Source organism: Uloborus diversus, chromosome 1 (assembly GCF_026930045.1).
Source record: "Uloborus diversus isolate 005 chromosome 1, Udiv.v.3.1, whole genome shotgun sequence".
NCBI classification, from domain to species: Eukaryota; Metazoa; Arthropoda; class Arachnida; order Araneae; family Uloboridae; genus Uloborus; species Uloborus diversus.
In genome coordinates, this window is record NC_072731.1 from 239,734,988 (window position 1) to 239,756,329 (window position 21,342).

The window sequence follows — 21,342 nt, forward strand, 5'->3', positions numbered from 1 at the left end:
AAATTTCAATGAATAACTTATTAAAAAAAATAACCACAAGACTTAGATTATAATTTTAAAATCCATCAGAAATTCCATGCTATTTTTCACGTAAAAATTTGAAATTAAAATAAAAAAAAAAAGGTTTATGAAAAGAAATCATTTTCCGAACTTGTGACACGAAACCTCATTTTTATAAAGTCATTGTGTACTAAGGATTAGCTTAATATTCGCTAAACTACTTTTAAACTGGAAAAGATATTGTTACAAGTTCTGTAAATTAATTATTTTTATGATTAATTGTTGTAAACTGGCTGAATTTGGCGTTTATTCCATTATCTTTTATCTTAAATTATCTTAGTAACGTAACCTGTAAATAGTTTCTTATAATGAATAAACATCCTCATCAAATTTGAGTGAATTATACGCTCCCCTCATTTCTGATTAATAAGATTCGTGAATGAATAAAAAGAAAATATGAGAAATATTGGTAGAACGTAATAGGATTTTCTGGATATTTCTTTGTTAGGTATAAAACGCCGAGCGTCTTGTGAATGAGAGGAGAGTCACTTTTGCTTTCTAACTGTGGAAACTCGTTTTCAGCCGTTGAGCTGGATAATGTATTAGCCTTTGTGCTGCGTTTGTGCGTATTTTGATGTAAATACGTGTGTTACCGTTGAGTTTATGGTGTTAATGGGTATTTGCCTAACTGCTATTGTTAATTTAGCAGTTGTTAACGATATTTCTTGTAAATAAATCTCCTGTGTTTTCTCAAGAACTGTGTCGTCATTTAAAGAAAGTTGGAAGTTACACCGGAACTCGTAACAATATGTTTATTTTAAAAGACCTACATTTATTGGGGAAAAAAACTTTAACTCATATTTAAACAGAGATATTTATCCTCATACAACTTCAGTACTGTTCATTCATATAGGAAAAAAAAACTGTAACAGATAATGCATTAATTGTGTTATTTAAAAATCGTTTGCCTTGGAAATACGAGATTTAGTAAAAGGACAAAAAGTATTCATTAAATGCTAAATAAAAGCCCAATGCTTGGAACGTTAAAAAAACCGCCTTCTTTTTACTTTTACTTTCTTATTGTTATCGTCTGCATTTACTTTTCAAATCTTCTTGGTTACAAAATATTGCATTTCCCACTACTTGACAAGAAAATGGATGCATAACAAATTATGTTTGCTCTTTTAATTCTACTAATAGCCAAAAAAAATCTTTGCAAAAAATGCTCGCATAAATTGATTAAGAAAAAGAGCTGTTTTAATTACAGACCTTAGTGATTGAATTAAGCAAAAGCCATTTAATCGTATGGTTTTAAGGTGGCTCTCATTACTTTAATGTAACCTAGACACAAAAGTATTATGCACACACCTGAAAAACGTTCTCGTTAATTATGCTATTTTTTTGGCAACGATATCATATTGTTTAACCGAATAATTTACTTTCAGAAAAAAAGATTGAAATATTTCAGATTAAGAAAACAGATCTAATTTCATTAAAGTATAAAAAGTTAAGCAATGAAATTTATTGCGGTTTTTTTCCTACGAGATGAAAATAATTTATTTATTGAGTTTTTTTTTTTTTTTGAGAAAACTGTTTATTGATATATATATATATATATATATATATATATATATATATATATATATATATATATATATATATATATATATATATATATATATATATATAGATAGATAGAGAGAGAGAGAGAGAGAGAGAGAGAGGGTGTTCCATTTTAACCTGCAAGACCGCTATTTCCGCAACCCGCTAATCCTAGATGCATACTTCCAAATGCAAAAATGTTCAGAATCAGATGCAGAGTTAAGGCATTTAAAATTTTAAGTGAAAATGAAACTGAGTCAAAGAATTCAAAATTTAGCTTTTTATACGGGTCCCATGTCCCATAACGTATTGTTAGGGAAATAATATTCACTGAAAAACAATTCCAACACAAAAAGTTTGAAATAAGTACAACCAATATTCACCGAGATATGAAACGCAGCGTTTTGTGTCTTACATCACTTTACACTCGCCGTTTAGTTAATAACACTTTTCGGGGTAAAATATAGCAGTTAACAAGTGTTTAAAATGATAAGTGCGCTTTTTCAAACCGTTTGAGGTTTTGCAGTTTGTTTTTATGTTTCACGAAATAACATTTGCATGAATTTTTTATTAGCAATGAAAAATATAAATACCTTGTTTTTTTTTTACTTTGACAACCTGTCATTCTATGAAAGGGCGGTAAGTTCCTATCTTTTCTTCTGTATGGTCTCTTAAATTTTTGAACGGGAATATCTCCTTGAGTTTTGGTTGCACAAATGTCAAGTTTTTTGTATCAGCAACAGTTTTTAATGGAGATTATTTCTCTAAATATAAGTTATAGGACTAGGGCCCATATAAAAGGTTAAATTCTGTATTTTTGGACTCATTTTTATTTTTATTTCAAACTTTCAATATCTTATTTCTTCATATGATTTTGAATAGTTTTGCACTTGAAAGTATGCATCTTGGACCAACGGTTAAAAAAAATACAGGTCTTGCAGGTTAAAACGGAACACCCTGTATATATATATATATATATATATATATATATATATATATATATATATATATATATATATATATATATATATATATATATATCTCACACACACACACACACACACAAGGTGCGTGCCTACCAATTTTTTCCTAACTCAACGGTACGACCGGTGGCGGCGCAGCGTGTTCTAACCTGCTAAGTGAGATGGAGGGATTGATAAGGGGAAAACGCGGCCGCTCTGCTCTCATTAGCCGCGTTCACAGCACACTTTTCGACCTGGTAAATCCCCGCTATGGCTCTGCAAACAAACGATAGAAAAATTCCCCGTTTCTATGTAAAAAGAGGTTTTCCATTGTACCAGGGAAGGCGGTTTTTACCCAGTACTCTTAGCGGCTAGTAGACGAACTTGTTTCGCATAATGCATTCTGGGTAAAAACTTCGCTTTCACTCCAAAAGCAAGCAGGAGGAGAAAAATTCCACATATACCCCGCAAAAAACCGGAATGCGGTGAAAAGCAGGTTTTTTCCGGGGTCGAAAGTGCCCATGGAAACAGCCCTATTCGGTTGCGAACGCGAAGAAGAGTCAGGACGTGCGTTCTCGTGAACCCCGTTTTGAGTTTATGTAACACAGCACAATGAATAAAAAAAATTAATATTAAACTTTCTACTTGGTAGTGCTCAAAAGCCTGTAAAGGACGGTCGCGCTCTGTCGAAGCGTTATTAAGGACACGTAGACTTCATCACGACAACGCGCCGAGTCACAGCATCTTAATTGTCAAAGACTTCTTGGCCAGAACCCACTCTTCTTGGTTCATCAGCAACCCTACAGTCCTGGCCTGGCTTCTTCTGACTTTTATTTGCTTTCTCAGTTGAACTGCGCCATGAAAGGAAAACAATGGGACGTGATAGAAAGCATCCAGACTCATGTTACATCGTCTCTAAAGGGCATTCCGGAAAAGGTCTTCCAGAACACCTTCCAGGCGGGTAAACATTGCCCCCAGAAGGGTTTCGACACAAGTAGGTGCTATTTGGAAGATTTTTTTATTCTTTGTACATAATCGTTCAATTTACGATTTGTTATGAATTTGGTCGCAGTACTGATGGAATGCACCTTTTTCTTACAGATTCCGATTTTTTTTTAAAATAATTTCCCGAATTCTTAGAAGGGTGTATCCTTCTTTTCCCTCCCACACACCAGGAGCCGTGAACTATTTCCAACGATCTTCAAACAACTTCGACAGAAAGAATATTCCCATAGACCCGCCCCCCCCCCCTTGGCAGATAGTCGCGTGCCTGAGCGGCCAGTCAGTCTCTGTATCAACACATCGTTATAATCGCTTTAATGCGAATTTTCATGCAGCTTTAAATGAAAATTTGGAATCATTTAACCAATGTTTCACAAACACTATTAATCGCTAACAGTACCTAGAGCCTTTTGGAGCATATACAGTATTGTGTAGGATGTTAATAAACGCGCATGCGTGTTTGTGTGTGCATATGTGGGAAATGTTTTTTTTTTTTTTTTCTTGGTGAGAAAAGGTCTATGAAATAGAAAGTGCCGACGTAACGACGTTATTGTACGGTAAATACCAAAATTTGAGCAATCTAAACTTCAAGATAAAATTTCAATGCACCTCATAAACAAGAATGAGTTATTTCTGAAATTTGTAATCACTGCATGATACAAAAACAAGAAAAATATTTGTTTGATGGTTGTGAGGGGGCATGCTATGTGCCATAAGTTATCGCACTCGGTGCCACCAGCACTAGAAGAATTTGCTTGTTATATATATATATATATATATATATATATATATATATATATATATATATATATATATATATATATATATATATATATATATATATATATATATATATATATATATATGCGTGTGTGTGTGTGGTGTGGTAGTATTTTTTAAGACATTTTATTAAGAGCTCGAAAGCTTGTGAACTACGTTTTGATTATTCCTACGATTGTACGCAACGCGACCAGTGTTGGCGGGAAGAGTAAAACAGAATGATGTGATGTGTGTGATGGGAAGTATTGATGTGTTGATGTTTTATGAATATAATTTATATTCCTGTATTCGTCTTGTGCTGTTAATTATTAAATGTTTAAAAGTGTACGATGTCGTCATTTTGTTGTGTGATGAAATCCTCTAGACCCGCTGTTGATTTCGGGTCACCCATATATATATATATATATATATATATATATATATATATATATATATATATATATATATATATATATATATATATATATATATATATATATATATATATATATATATATATATATATATATATATATATATATGGATAGATAGATAGTAGATAGATATATATAGACAAAACATATTACTTACAATTAAAGATGCAAAGATAAAATGCGGTTTTTTAAACTTAAAATAACACCTACAGAAGAGAAGATCAATTCAAGGAGAGATGCTGTGTGTGTGTGTGGGCTCACTTTTCATTTCTTCCGCTCTGCTATTATCACCCGCAATTCATTCATCTAGATTTGCATATCTTTATTGGATTGTGTGGATATGTTAGCTATTCAGGAATGTGCTAAAAAATTCCGCAGCACGGCGCTTTTCCATTAATCAGATTCTTGCTTCAGTTCGGTATACGGCGAGGGAAAAAAGCTCGTTAATCCGTTTATAAATTTTCGCATTCTGTGCCAGGAAGAAAAAAAAAATTTTCGGAAAAATAATCTAATTTCACCTTTCACCACTTGTATACACATTAACTTATAGGAAAATGGGTTGTTTTGCTTTATTAATTTACGGTTTTTAATTAATGTTTTGTTCTATGTCATGGTGTACCATTGAGTGAAAATGTTACAAAAGAAGTTTTATTTTGCTAAGAATTTAAAGTTTTTTTTTCATGTGAACATTAGAAAAATGTCGACGAAAATACTTGTAATGTAGGCTCCAACAGTGTCTCAAAAAAAAAAAAAAAGACTGACAACGAATGTTTCATTTTTTCATATTTTCCTTTAAGATATAAATCATATTCTGTATTACGTATTTAATAACATACATTATGCATTCACTGAAAAAATAATTTTTTGAAATTCGACGGTAAAAAGTACCGTACCGTAAAATTTTACGGTGGAATTCGCACTTGCGTTCTCAATGTTTGCAAAGCGAAAACCTCTATACTTAACAGGACTATTGAGGAAAGGGAGAAAGGCGATTTACCTGTCTTGCGACGTAAGTCATGTGATATACCGATTGACATTGCAGTTGTTTACTTTTCCGTTAACTAAAATTTCCTCTAATCTGTAAACAATGTTAGTGTCGAGAAGGTTTATAAATATACTAGTGGCACCCGCACGGCTTTGGCCGTAGTAGCAAATTAAAAGGTCTTTGCTTTCGCCTGTATGTACAAATAGTGTACGGTGAATTTCTCGCCAATTGGCTTGCCCATGTTATGGTTCCACGTAATGAGAACTTGGTAATTTACTCGTCCATCTTATGATAATTGTGCTCAGCAAAATGTTCTTAAAATTTGAATAGTAAAAGAATAAAATCGAATTTTTGAAAAATCGCATCGAGGTGCACATTCCCACGCTACAAACTAATTCTGTGCCAAATTTCATGAAAATCGGCTGAACGGTCTAGGCGCTATGCGCGTCACAGAGATCCAGACAGACAGAGATCCGGACAGAGAGAGATATCCAGACAGAGAGAGATATCCAGACAGAGAGACTTTCAGCTTTATTATTAGTAAAGATAGATAACTTTTGCTCCGTTAGGTATTATTCGATTTGTACTGGACACCAGTCATTTGAGTGGTAATGAACAAAAAAAGATATGATCTCACGTCTCCCAGAAACAGCAACAGTGATAAGGGAACACGGACGTTAATCAGAACTGAATAAGGTGAAACAAAGCCAGTTCGCCTTATTTTGGGTGAAGCCTTCAAAGATTGGATTTAGTGCAATCAACCAGTAAAGGTTAGGTTTAAAAAAAAATTCAAATCTCGAAGTAGGTTTTACATATGTGAATATAGACCCCGACTTCACGAACCCCTATTTAGCGAATTTCGCGATTTAGAGAATTTTTCTTCTTCCGCCGACTGAAATAAAGACAAATCACCCTATTTACCGAATAATAAACCCCGAATAGGCGAATCATTTTTAGCAGCTGAAAAAAAAAATTTTTTTTGTTAATTTGAGTTAGGAAATATTGGATTGTTTTCCAAATGATATGTCCATCTTGCCTGATGCACAGAATAATTTTCTTTGAATCAGTAATGTTTGACGGGCGAGGGGGCAACCAAAGAATAGCGATTCTGTTGCAGAAAGCGATAATGAAACTGATTGAAACTTATTTTTTGTAGTGCTTTACATGGAATGGAAACTGTAAAAACATATATCATGCAGCTGGATGTAAATGAGACCGTATTTTCTTCTAAAGTCGAAAGTGAACAATTTCTTAGTATCAGGAAAATTGTCAAAATCTATTACTCAGCACAATAAAATTTTAGAAGAACTAGTGTGTAATAAGTCGCGGAATGCTGAATAAAAAGTTTACCCCCTTTCAAATTATGGATATTTTTGTGCAGTTGCTTATTAGGGCTTTGAATAAAGTAAGTCTAGTTTTAAAAAAAGTTTGCACCCCGATATTACGAATAATGCCGATTTAACGTATAAAAGTTTCGGTCCCAATGAATTCATTAAATCGGGGTTCGACTGTATCAATGATAATAGTAAATACATAAGCTATATTACATCTCTCTCTCTCTCTCTCTCTATATATATATATATATATATATATATATATATATATATATATTAGGGTGGACCTTACTTATATGGGAAAAAAATTTTTTCGGAATTCAACAAGTGACGCCCCCTAGTTTTGTGACACTATAATAAAAAGTAACGTGTGCAAAATTTGAACTCGATCGGTCAATAATAACACGTGCCCCTAGGCCGTTGAATTTTAACACTTTTGATAATTTTCCCACAAATCTTCAAGTTTTTACTTCAGACTCAGTACATCGTTTTTCCTAGGTTTGCAAAATATTTTTACAGTGAGGTAGCACTAAAATTAATCTTTTAAATTACTTTATCTAAAGATTTTACGTTGAATAAGAATGAAAGAATGCTTTAGAAACTTTCCTTAATTGTACGCTTTTCTCAATGTATCTCGATAGTGTGTATTTTTTTCTTAATAGTCTTGGACGGTCTGTAAAATAAATTGCTTTGTGACTCATATTCGGTAAATTAGTTGCGAAATTCTTCGATTAATAATATTGTGCTCCTCTTTCAGTTGTATCATTCACAATTTTCAGTATTTTAACGATCTCTCTTCTCTTGAAATAGCTTCCTTCATTTTGCCGTGAATCAGGATCAAAGAGGAAAAAATCTTTTAGTGTTAGTAACTTATCAAACAGTTTTATTGACTGGTAATTGATTCTATAAAGAGGAAGATTTTTACTAAGAAAGTATTCCAAATCACTACTGTTATCTGAAATTTGTTAAACAGTCATCAGGCACGTCTTTCTTATCACAAGCATTTTTTGGACTAGTCTTTTGCTATCTTCAAAGTTAATTTCGTCATCCAATACGGACAAAGCTACTAGTTTATCCCCTAAATACGATAAGTGATTTATGAATTTTCCAATCACTGCTTCTGCAGCATGTTTGTCGTCATTTTGTACGCTGCTAGTGTTTCAAACATATTACATTATTCAAAGGAGCCTTGATTGGGTTGCTGCAAAAAACAATATCTTCATACAGCATTTAATTGTAAAACAGCATTGAAGGGCTTTCTTTTCATGTAAGGTCAATTCAAATTGTTTCCTAAACATAAAAATTTTCGAACAAAAATTCCTTTTGCCACCCATACGGCTTAGGGATAGGCTCCAAGTTGCCGAAAACATATCCCTGTAGGAGGAAATTCAGCAGGACAAGTTATCAATTATTACAAGTTATTACAAGTTGAAAATTCTCAGTAATCTTTCTCAATTCCGCTTTTTACGAACAATAATATGTCATCAATTTCGTCTTTTAGAATTTGAGTGGTATGCGTACTTGATTGAAATGTTATAAGTTCTGAATGATGGAGATCTTTCCACAAAATTCTGAATCGCTTAAATAATTGAATATCTGATCTAGAACTAAGAAAGGCAAGAACTTCTTTATGGACACACTCTACAGTACGATTTCAAGTGCATGATGATGGCAATCCAAATGAAATACATCACCGTTCAGTTTTTGCTCTAAAAAATTGCATGCACAATTAATACGGTTGGTATTGCAAGTCGTTGTGTCAAACATTACAGCTAGAACAGTTAGCAATAAAGAACTATCATCTAAGATATCATATACAACTGAAAAAATATCTAAGGAATTCCGAGTAGCTGTTCAATATTAGGACCTGAAGATATCACGGTAATCCTGTCGGCGTTCTTTTTCCTGTTACATCTGGATGTAGTTTTGTATCCCAGTGAATAACTACAAAATCTAAATTCAAATTCATGAAATTTAATTTTACCTCTCGAAGATTTTTTTTGCTCTCTTAAGGAATGTACGATAGATCACTAGGTCATTTGGATTTGAATATACTGCATCTACATAGACTGTAAATAAATGAACAACATATGTATCCCTAATATGGCATTTAACTAACAGTGATGAAAGGCGAGCAGATATCAATAGTTGTCAAGCTTTTTTGCATTGTGGTAGACCAGCTGTAGAAAACAAAAGTTCAACGGGTTAGGATAGATAACAATTTCGGTTTCTAAATTTTGTGAATCGCAAGAATTTGATGATAATAAAGGACTATGTACTGAAATAGAAGAAAATTAATTTAAAGTATAGATTTCTGCATTGTTCCGATCTGAATATTTTTTTTTAATTTATATTTTAGCTATGGAAAATACAGTATATTTTTATGTTAGGAGTAATCGAGGTTTTTTTGAAATTTATATTTTAAAAATTAAAAATTGCATAAGCATTTAGGTATGTTTATAACTAAAGAACAGCGAATTAAAATATAATTGCAATTACTTATATTTATAGCATTGAAACCTTGCGACTCTATTTGCCACACCTATTACATACACAGGGAATTTTGTAAACCAACACCTCCAAAGCCTGGAGGAGGCAATTTGTTGTTCTCAAAGATCGTTCATTAATGGCCTAGGTCATTCATTAATGACCTACAGAATCCCTTGTGTCCATCTTGATGGGAAGAAACGTTCCCCTGCCGCTTGGTTGGAACAAGCGCAGAAGAGCGATACGCTTGACCCAAGACCATTGATGTACATTTTATTCTCTGTAACATGTTAAATTTTACAGAATGAAAGTGAGAGAATGGTCGATCTGGAAGTAGCAGCACCTATTGGGGTTCAAAATTACTTTAAATATAAAACGTTTGAATATTTTTACATAAAAATGAGAAAATCCGCAATTTTTTCTTCGAAACTCAAAAAATGGGGCCCTAGGGGCATGTGTTAATAATAATTGATTGACTTAAAATTTTGCAAGGATCATTTATTTGTACAATGGAACAAATTGAGGGGGCGTCGCGTAAAATATCTGCAACTTCAAAAATAAGGACCACCCTAATATATACATACATACATACATACATACATACATACATACATACATACATACATACATACATACATACATACATACATACATACATACATACATACATACATACATAAATACATACATATATATATATATATATATATATAGCAGCTTTATATTGTAAATAGTAGTTTTGTAATTTTTGCATAAGAGAATGTCCCTCTATTATTACCTTCCATGTTTCAAGTATTCACGATTAATACTTCTAGTAACAAATCTATTCCAGTGTCAATTTTTTGCATGAAATTTTTAAACTGGATTTTTCGAATAAGTTACATATTATCTTCCTTAGATCATAATTTTATGAACCCGATAAAAGAGTTTAAGCTTAAAATTCTTAATTTACAGACGCCACCCGACTAGACCCTATACATTTATTTTAATGAGTGCCAACGCATAAGTTTCATATATATTTTCAACTTATATACTTCTGGTTCTGGTTATGTAATGACTGACAATTTTTTACAGCTTAAATCTTGTATCAGGAAAGACGAATAAAAGCGTGGTACGTAAGAATGAAAAATTATGTGTGCTTATTAAACAATAAATGTTTACTTACGTTCAATATTTTATATCATATTTTAGTGATATTTGAAAAAAAAAGAATAGGAATCTGAAAAAAAAAATCTTTAATGTTTCTTCATACAGGTAACTTTCCAGCTGGATGTCTTATTCCATATAGCTTTTTTAAAGAATCACAACCTGATGACAGCTTAGAGAAAGATGGTGATGATGATGATATCTTTTCTCATCTCTAAAAGAGCTTCCGAAAATTTTCTTTTCTCTTGAATTTTTAGGGTAGAAAATATGCATATATTTTGTATCAAAATGATAGCTTCTAAAGATATTGTTGTAGATGACATTGGAAAACAGCACATCAAAGTAAGAAGGTATTTTATAATTAAGTTCTAATATAAACGTGATTGGATTCTGGTTCTCAAAATCACATAATAAATATTTTTCGCTTTGACATTTTTTTTTCTACTGAAAACTAATGTTTGTAAGTACTTAATCTTCCTGCATATGCATTAAAATAAGTGAAGCAGTAAATTTCGAAAAAAAAAAACTGAAGAAGGATGTACTTTTTTTGCGCAGTATCTTAAAATCCAAATAAGTCTCATGTAGCATAAATGCATGGAATTTCTATTATTTCAAAGGAACTTCTTTTATAAAAAATATCTTTCTGATATTTAAATATTGATTAAGAAATGAAAACAATGCTTTATTTTCTTATTTGTTTTGCTTAGATGATTCTTCGACTATTGAATTGAAAAGATTATATTAACCTTAAGTGCCATATTTATAGAGCAAGCATCTGTGCCTACAGTAGATTCACATTTGTTTACGTTAAATTTTTTTTATAACCAATAATAACCCTCAGGGAAGATATAAATCTAATTATTTGATCTTCGAGATGTTTGCTTTTGTAGTTAATAACGAGACTATTTCTCACTAGATTTTTTCCTAAACTGGAGTTAACCGTTTAAACAGACATGTAGTTTTTTTTCTTTAATTTGATACTGTTAAGCAGAGTATTTATTATAGTTCATAATGTTGTTGTTGACGTGCTCGTAGATTATAAACACTAAGAAAATATTGTGTGCCACAGCTGAAAAAGCCATGAAAAACTATATATAGAATGAAAAAATAGCGTTTTTCAAATTCGATGTTTGCTGTAGTACTCAAAAAGGGCTAACCGTTAATAATACTAAAAACGATAGTTTTTTTTTACTCTTAAGGTCATCTATAAAAATTTGAACATTGAAAGAGTCAGTGCCCTAAATACTTTCAAAAATTCAATTTTTTGATTTTTATATGTTTTGAAACTCCATTTCAATATCTTTTTAATGATACAAACTTCTTGATCGTGCTCATATTAGAAGTAAGCTAAAGTAAGCTTTAAAAAATGTAAACCTGTTTCGATAAGATATGATTTTCCTCTTTAAATTGCAAAATATCTCGAAATGCTATTTTTAAAACTAAATGTTCCTTTTTCTCAGAAACTAAATTGTGTTAGGCTTTGAAATTTTTACCACCTATTCCATACATCTAATTGTATATACTAAAATTAATTTTTTCTCTTAATCGAAAAATTCTTTTTTATAGAGCTGATTTCGTGTTGCAAAATGGCATTTTTTGAAAATAAATGCATTGACTTACACATTAGAATTGAAAAAAAAAAGAAAAAAAACTAAGCTTTCTTTTTGTAAAATTTTTTATTCAGTATAGAGAAAAGAGTACTTTTAAGGTACAGAAAAAATTCCATAATTGTATCTTTAATAGATTTTCAGAAAAAGGTACATGAATCTGTGCAAATAAACACTGACGGCATAGAGGGGTACTGACTCCCCTTAAAAGCCTGAGTGAAAAAAAAAATTATATTCAGTGTTTTGGCTGTCATGAAAAGTGAAGATGTTAACATTCGTTAGTTTAGCATGGTGCCGACGATATCAACACAGTAAACTGATTCCCTGCCAAAAAATTTACCTTCCTGTGCTGAGGGTGATGTCTTTCCCTGCTGGTGATTGCCAAGTCAATCGCGTGGCACCACTCCTTGCGCCTGCCATGCACGTGATGAAAAAACTGTCTCCCGTGAAGAAGGCATGGAAGCGGCCCGGGGGCTCCAGGCGGAGATATTTGTGATTCGCCCCTGAAACAAACAATGAATAATGCATGAGACTTGTCATCGGTACATGTAAAAATTCTCACACATGAAAGAATCCATTGCATATACTTCACGAAAGTTTGATATTGAATGAGAATGTTTCTACAAATTCAAAGTTTGGTGAAATTTAGAATACAAGTAAATTTCGAAAAAAACTGAAAACAGCTAATTTAATAAAAACAGTTATGTTATCAAAAAGTAAATTATCCTTTCATTTTATTAAAAAAGGGATGAAAAGCAGGAATGACTAACAGACAGACAGACGCCATGCCTTCTGACCAACTTACTTGAATTTCCTACATTAAGTGGCAGTCTAGGAAAAGTTGAAAGATTATTGGGACTTCCTCCCATTCAATCTACATGCATTAGAATTTGCCCCTTTTCAGCTAATTTATGCGAGTTGCCATAGCACGGAAAAGTTGTAATTGGTGAAGACTGAAAAAATATTTTTTTTTTTGAAATCGGATAATATTATCCGATTGCGCAACGAGCCAAAAAATGATGAAAAATGGAAAATTTTATGTTTTTTCACGATTTTTTTTTTTTTTTTTGAAAATTTTGCGTCAATGTTTTTTTTTCTGCTCTAAATCGGAAGTGTTGCGATTGGTGAATCCTTGAGAAATTAAAAAGAATGTTGAAATCAAATAATACCTTCTTATTCAGGAACAAGCCTGAAAAATCGCAAAAAATATGAATTTCGGCTTTTCTTTGAGATTAAAAATAAAAAAAGCCCCGTCCATTCCTTTTATTTTCGTTTTTTTTTTCAATACTATAGGGAAAACTCTTTAAAAAAGCACTACATTTCACAAGAACATTAATTTATTTCTTGATTTGGAAGGTATCTTCTAACCATGCAGCAGAAGTCTCATTCTTTACAGTAATTAGCCATTTTCAGATAATAGGTTATAAAATATTTAACAAAATGTCTACCATCCAGTACACAAGTCTTTTTGTTTTAAGTGTGACGTGTTGATTCCAATTAATCAGATTTTTTGGAAAACTCGGACATAATTTATTTGGATTCCAATGTTGCTCTTATGTGATCATCTCTTGCTTTAAATTTGCAAACTTTGAGCCACGTATCTTCTCCAAACTCCGGATCAGCCAAAGACGTATATAGTCAATATCATTGTTTCATATCTAAACGAACAACGAATTTCACTAGACAATTTATTTGACATAATAGGTTATGATGGTACTAAAATTTATGCAAGGTGGAAAATTAGCGTGATTCTTCAATTCGAAATTTATGTCGGGCGACCATTGCAGTGGGCAATTTGTTTATTTCATTTCATCAAATTGTCTTTTCGTAACTTTTTCAGCATTTGAATGGTGAAACAACCAGTTCAAGTTTCTTTTTTAGACCAATAAGAGAACGTCTCAAAGGTTGGGAAAAACTGCCGGTAATAGATTTTCCAGTAATTGACTGTACAACTATAGAAGTAAACAGAAAATGCTTGAGTAAGGATCAAAAGTATCGTTTGGATATGTCTCAAGCAAATAAATAGTCGCAATTGTCCAAATGATTGGTCATACCTCAAACCCCGGCCCACTCTCACATTCCAGATGGCTCACTTGTGCAAATGGAATCCAGACTTTGCGTAAATATAACAATCCCATCAGATGCGTTAAAAGACGTTGTTACTTTTATCCTGAAATATTACGTGCCACTCTGGTTGAAATAAAGAATGTTTCCAAAACAATTTAAACCTGTGAATATTTTCCTAAGAAGCTGAAAATAGTTGTTTAACCCTGTCATTGAAAGAAGTTCTCTCTTCGTGCATCCTGAAAACTAATTGATGGCCATGTTTTTTGATGAAAAGAGGTACATTTGAGAACTAGAGTTTTTAAAAGGTTTTAAAAACCAGTGACTCTGTTTCTGAAGGCAAAAACATCAGAAACTTTAAAGTAAGACAAAAACAAGGTTAGAAGAAGCACAGATTTGTAAATTACAGCAGACACGTGTTTCGGCGTTACAGGGAACGCCTTTTTCAATGCAAAAAATAATGAGCTTATGGATGAAAAGTCCTTTTCATCCATAAGCTCATTATTTTTTGCATTGAAAAAGGCGTTCCCTGTAACGCCGAATCACGTGTCTGCTGTAATTTACAAATTTGTGCTTCTTCTAACGTTGTTTTTGTCTTACTTTACTGTTCAGCATAAAGGTATTTATTTATCTTATCAGAAACTTTGTTATTCCATCCCTAAATTTCGAAGCCACTGATTACACACAGATTCTTGCTTGAAGCACGACAAAGTTATCACCGCCACTTTTTTTTCGAAAAGTTACTAACGAAGATAGTAAATATTTTATCAAAACAAGTACTACAACAGACTTGAATGTAAAATTGTTCCCCTGCCGTTATGCAAGCCGTCGAAAGCTTCATGAAGCTAGTGACGGAGGCTGCACTTAAAGTTTGAGAATTAAAATCAAGAGATGGCTACATAATAACAACATTGAAATCCAAATAAAGTATATCCGAGTTTTCCAAAAAATTCTGATTAATTAGAATGAACAAGTCACACTTAAAACAATAAGACTTGTGAACTGGATGGTTAAAATGTTGCTAAATATTTTATAACCTTCTATTATCTTAAAATGACTGTAAAGAATAGGACTTCTTCATTGTTAGAAAATACCTTCAAAAGCAAGAAAAAATTTAATATTTTTGTGTAATGTTGTGCTTTTTAAAAGAGTTCTCCCTTTATTACTGGAAAAAAAACGAAAAAATAGACCATTTTTTAAAATCTCTAATAAAAGCTAAAATTCTAAATTTTTTAGATTTTTTAGGCTTGTTCCTAAATTAGAGGCATTATTAGATTTCAACATTTTTTTTTATTTTCTCAAGGCTTCACCAATCTCAACATTTTCGTCTTAAAGCATTAAAGAAAATGACACAAAATTATTAAAAAATACCATAAAAAACATTAAATTTACATTAAATTTTCCTTGATGCGCGATCGGCAGATATTCTTCAATTTCTTTTTTTTTAATATTTTTTTTATATTAAGTCTTCATCAATCGCAACTTTTCCGCGTTATAATAACTCACAAAAAAAAAATCTTTCTTTTTTTCGCTCCACCCTAATGTACTCCATACATGTATAGAGTTTTTCGGGGTATCACGCTCGATCTAAGTAGAAACTTTTTAAAAAAAACGTTAACAAAAGAAAAATATAATTCCTCCTGCCACTCTTAATGTTCATTCAGATACTGTGAAAAAGCTATCAGGACCAAAAACAACGAACTAAATATTTTTTGTCAAAAAAACCAAAATTGCACTTTTGGGGCATATTATCCTCGAAAGTTAGGTGATTTGCCCCACTCCATTAGGTTAAATGCCCCACTTGGGGTAAAGTCACAAACTTGTTGTAATAAGAAAAATTTGTTAAAAAATAACTAAGTTAATGCAAATCATAATATGAGCAGCAAAATGAAAAATCAGAATCAATTTTATTCAAGGAAAATTAACATTTAGGAAAAAAAAGTAACACGTTTTAAACTGCGTTAAACCCCCCCCCCCCCCCATTCTTTTACTTTGATCTAAAGCTGCAAATACCTCAAAATATTCGCTTAAAATGCTTGTATATGCGTAAAAATTTTTTTGTACCCAAATGCTCTTGAAAAAGCCGACAAAGGTGGTCTATGGTGCTCAAACTATGAAATAGAGTTACTAGGGTGTTTTACTGGGCAGGGCTGGATACCCTATGTTACTATATAAAAGTATGTATCCCTTAAATTGTTTTATAACTATTTAACATGTTAGGATTTGTATTGTTTTGATATAAAATTAATAATGCAAAACAAGAAAAATAATATTGCAAGTGTTTCTAGATGTTCTATAATCTGAGCTTTTGAACGTTAATCAAAATGTTAGTGATGTGAAGAATTTACGAGCTTACCATTATATATGCCTTTATTATATTCCAACATAAAATGAAAATTTTAAAAAACGTATTTTTCTTTCATGTTAATTTTACTACTACAGAGACATAAAGAAGAAAATTAAACAGCTTTGTTGAAAGGAATGTTAAATCGCACAATCCGAAGAAAAAGAATTCACCATTTATATGCTGGAAAATCTCCAAGAGCCGTAAATGTAATCTTCTCTAGGGAGCGGCTAACTTGGTTAATGGTTCAGAAGCAAATTTTATAGCTTTTAATGATAAAAAGCATCGCAAAGCTATCATTATTTGAACTTCTTGGATTAAAATTACTTTTGCTATTTTATTTGCGCTTGATGGTGGAACTGACCGGGGAGTTGCCATACATTTTCCCAAGATATATACGATGTAATAGTAGCTTCCACAATTTCAGTGTAAGGGTAGGTTTGAAATTCTTGACGCTCCATTAGACACCAAAAAGAAAAAAGGTCAGAAATATTTTTGTCAAGAATGTGAAGAAAAAATTTCATTTTTTGCTTGTATCTATTTTCTACAATGCATGCAATGAATAGTGTAATAACCTGCTTTAAGTTCTAATAGTTAATGTAGATTTATCGAAGTTTCAACATAGATTTGATTGTTGACGTAATATTAATTATTTAAATGTGTGCACGCATCTAAAATGTGTAGTTTTATCTTTTATGAAAATAAAAACTTAATCGTGTTTCATAAAATTCCAATTTTAATATCCTTCAAGTTAAATAAGTAAAACAAAGCGAAAGTAAAAAGCTAGAAGTTTAGTCAAGTGTTTCTAAAAAAACAGCTATAGTTAAGTGGAAAAAATTCTCAAGAAAATAGAAAGCGACAAGCATTTATCAACAATTTGTTACTAAATTTTTCTGTTGCTCAAGTACTTTGGCAACTCGTATGTGCTACAACCGGAAAGAAATTTACTCCGATATAGTACAGGCGCGGATCCATGGGGAGGGGGGTGTCATGTGGGTTATGATCCCCTCATAAAGCAACAAATACAGCCTAAACTGCATTTTGGGGACCTATATTTCAAAAAAAGAAGCACCCCAAACCTCCTGCTTGAGCATAAAGTTGCGCTTTGACCCTTCCCTATCTGATAATGACCCCCTCCAAAACTAGAAGCTTCATTTCAAACATATTTAAGTAATAAAGTATTATAAATTAAGAGAAACTCTTAAATCATTAATGTCACGTCACATTAAAAGAGGGAGTGTTGTATTCTCAATTTGGTTGGAGCAGATGATCTATTTAAAAAAAAAAAAAACTTTAGGAGAAATAATAAGAAGAAATTCAGATCTATTGTTAAAGAGTTATTTTTAATTGCTAAATCTTCAATAGATTTTTTTTATGTCTTGCTTTCACCTGTTTTTATATTGAAAATAATTTATATAAGATGCTGATACATATAATTGCTCCAAATTTCTAGCGAAGTTATTTTTAAGCCGATGGCTATTTGCAGTTAATGAAAATATCTAATATTAAGAATAAATACAAATAAATACTGAATTTTTTTTTTAAATGGGAGAAGGATCTTATTCATCGTAAGTTTTGTAACACTGAATAATGGAGGCAGAAATTTTAATCTGGGAAAAATGTCTACAAAAAAGGAAAGCAGAAATAAGAGGAAAAACAACAAGAAAGAAAAAACAAGAGAAAAGTACAAAAATACTACTGAAAAAAGTCACATCTACTCCAACAGTTGTTGAGGCAGTAGAAAAATGTTTCGTTGATAATAATTATGATTTGGTAAAATAAAGTTAAATGATTGATTGCTCTTTTGATTAGTTACCTTAATTTTATATATTTATCATTTAATTATTGGCTTTACGCAACTTTTTAAATCTCTAGAGCGCTTTTGATTATGACGAGTTTGCATGTGTAGTTGGAGTTCATTGCTGCCCAAAGATCCTGCATTTTACAATGTATACCAGCTCATGTAAATATTTTTGGTAACGAGAATGCCGATGAGCTCGCAAGAGGCATCCCGTAATTCTCCTCAGCCATCCAACACTTACACGAAAATTCACCTAACCCTCGTTGACGCCAACGCTGTTTCTGGCCGAAGACTAATCGGTCAACAAGCGAAAAGAAACTCCATTCCGGATTATGAACTGTGACAGAGCCATATCGACGACTGTAACCAGACTTAGGACAAATCACTTAAAGATGATGATTTCTGCGGACGGACAGCGTAGTTACACCACTTTTGTCCTCATTGCCCAGATGACATCCCACTGTCTCGTCAACACATCTTCAGCTATCCAGCAATCCAGGCCAGACTTTTCAACATCGACTTAGAAGACCCAGTGAACCTACTCTATACAGATAAGGCTGCCAAAGTTGCAAAAGTTGTCTACGACAGCTTCGGAGCCATATAATTGCACATTATCATAGGCACGACATCATCATCATCATCATCATCACGCAGCTTTTTATAAATGTTTAAAAAAAGAACGTTTTCCTTATTGCTAAGTTGTAAGCTTATATGCTATCCATTTGGTAGCAAAAAAGATGTAAGTTACTTATTTGGAAGCAAGAGGTATATGTGAGTATGCGGTCTTTAAAAATATCGTACACGAAAATTAATCATTAAAAAAAATATTTCACACTCCAAATTGAAACTAACACACACACACATATGCATAGGACTTAAATAAAAAAAATGTATACAAAAATAGCTAGAATTGTGAGTATGTTCTGAAATGAGCACAAGAATTGCATAGATCGTTGCGTCTGGAGCATAATGCTTTTGCTTTTTGCTGCAAAATATGTAATGAAAAGTTCGATTAATAGATTTAATTGTTTATTTATTTATTTATTTTGCACATCAATCGACCGCCGTCTATAATGATCAGAAAAGTCTGACTGCGATGGGAGGTCTCGGGCTCAATTTCCGGCTCCGTCATTGATGGACTTTCTCTACGGTCTTCTCTCTACGGTCCTTGTCCTTCCTTTGTGTAAATGTGTTCTTGTGCTGTGAATGGTTGCCTACCCCATAAACGAATCCTTATTGCACGTGTGTACAGTGGAAGTCGAACTTTACACCAAATTACGGTACTGTTAAAAAGTGAAGCAACGCATCCTAAATTGCCAGTCAAGCTGGCACAAGTCAACAACAGTAGCATTTTTAACATATTGTATCCGAAAAAAAAGACCTGATATAGAAAACGTCGTTACTGATCAAACTGCAGTATTTTCAATTGAAAACAGCTACATTTATAAAAATATTCGCAATTAATCGCATAAAACTTCAGTACATTGATTTGCATAGACTTCTTCATTTTAAAGAAATGTTCGTCGGAATATGTTTTACTTTTTGATTACAGCCAGATCGAATCAAACTTATGCTGATTTCCATGGTATTACATTTCTTTACTCGACGTTAGTATTGATCTGTACTTCTTGTGGGAGGCACTTTAAATGTCATTACTGATTGCGCGCCGAACCCCCAGCACTTCTGAACAAAACTTTCCCAAACTAGTCAGAAAAGAAATAAACAGAACTCCGCGGATAAAAAAGAAATTTAGAAAAGAAATCCATAAAGGAATTGCATCTCACTTTAAAATTCAGCGAAGCACAGAAATTCTGCCAGTGGCAAAACTTTCCCTGTTTTTGCACTTTCGCTCATTTGCTATTCTGAGAGGGTGTGTGGTGTAAAAATTCCTTAGCTACCATTAGCCCCCTCAGGGCGTTTTGTTCACTTTTTATATGAATTGGCTTTCATTTCTCTGTAAACACCCCATCGATTAAAGCGTAGGGAAAGGAGCTCTTGACGAGGCTTCTCACGTTCCTTTAGAACAACGCTTGGCTTGCTGTTATGGAGACCTGGAGCAGGGGTTAGAGGAAGTGTAATGAGTTCTGCCGCGCGCAAGCCTCTGAACCACAATCCGGGGCTCTCTTTTTTTTATTTTGCTGTTCTTTTTCACAGGATATGGCTGATTTGCCACCTGATCTTACGCCTCTTCTGATTTTGTTGGTAGAGGAGGCAAAGGGAAAATTTTCTTGAAATGCAGGAATATTCAAAAAAATCGAGAAAAAAAATGTTTAGCTATTAGATGGAAAGAATTGCGGATAAAAAAGGGGGGGGGGACAAGCGAAAGTGATGAGAAAGTAACAAATTTACCGGTGTGTGGTTCGAAAGGACGGCTTCAATAAGGTATTTCCAGATGCAGTTTCTTTAATTTTAAAAATATTGCAAATTTCATCTCTATCCATCTTTTTTTACCGATACTCATATTTCTTATGAAAACTGACTATCATACTGCGAAAAAAGAGAAAACAAGAACTCAGGAAATCTATTTAATTGGTTTGAAATGCAAAAACTTTTCAAAAATTAAATTTTCAACATACTTTCGTTAACTAAAGCTCAAATATTTTGTTTTTCCAGAAGCTTTCGTCAGATGCCTGTTCATCCACCAGCTGTTTTTATTATTATTATTGTTATTATTATTTATTTAAAAGTTAGCTTTTTGCAAACCAGATGCGTCTTAGCAATGGTAACTTCTCTGTGTGCAATTTTCAACCTTTATTTGTATTTAAGTTATCTCACGAGGATAAATGCTTTATTGGTCAAAAAACTATCGGGTTAT

At 32.5% G+C, this 21,342-nt stretch overlaps 1 protein-coding gene across 2 annotated transcripts in view; it reads right to left on the reverse strand.

Annotated features, from left to right (window-relative positions):
- The window catches only part of LOC129226011 (fasciclin-2-like), a 131,218-nt gene that overhangs the window by 54,750 nt on the left and 55,126 nt on the right, over nucleotides 1–21,342 (reverse strand). The window contains exon 2 of one of the 2 annotated variants that reach the window (XM_054860589.1): nucleotides 12,659–12,821. The exons of the other annotated variant lie outside the window; for it this stretch is intronic. Coding sequence (XP_054716564.1) covers nucleotides 12,659–12,821 — 163 coding nt within the window. The remainder of the gene's footprint in view (nucleotides 1–12,658; nucleotides 12,822–21,342) is intronic. 2 annotated transcript variants of the gene reach the window in all.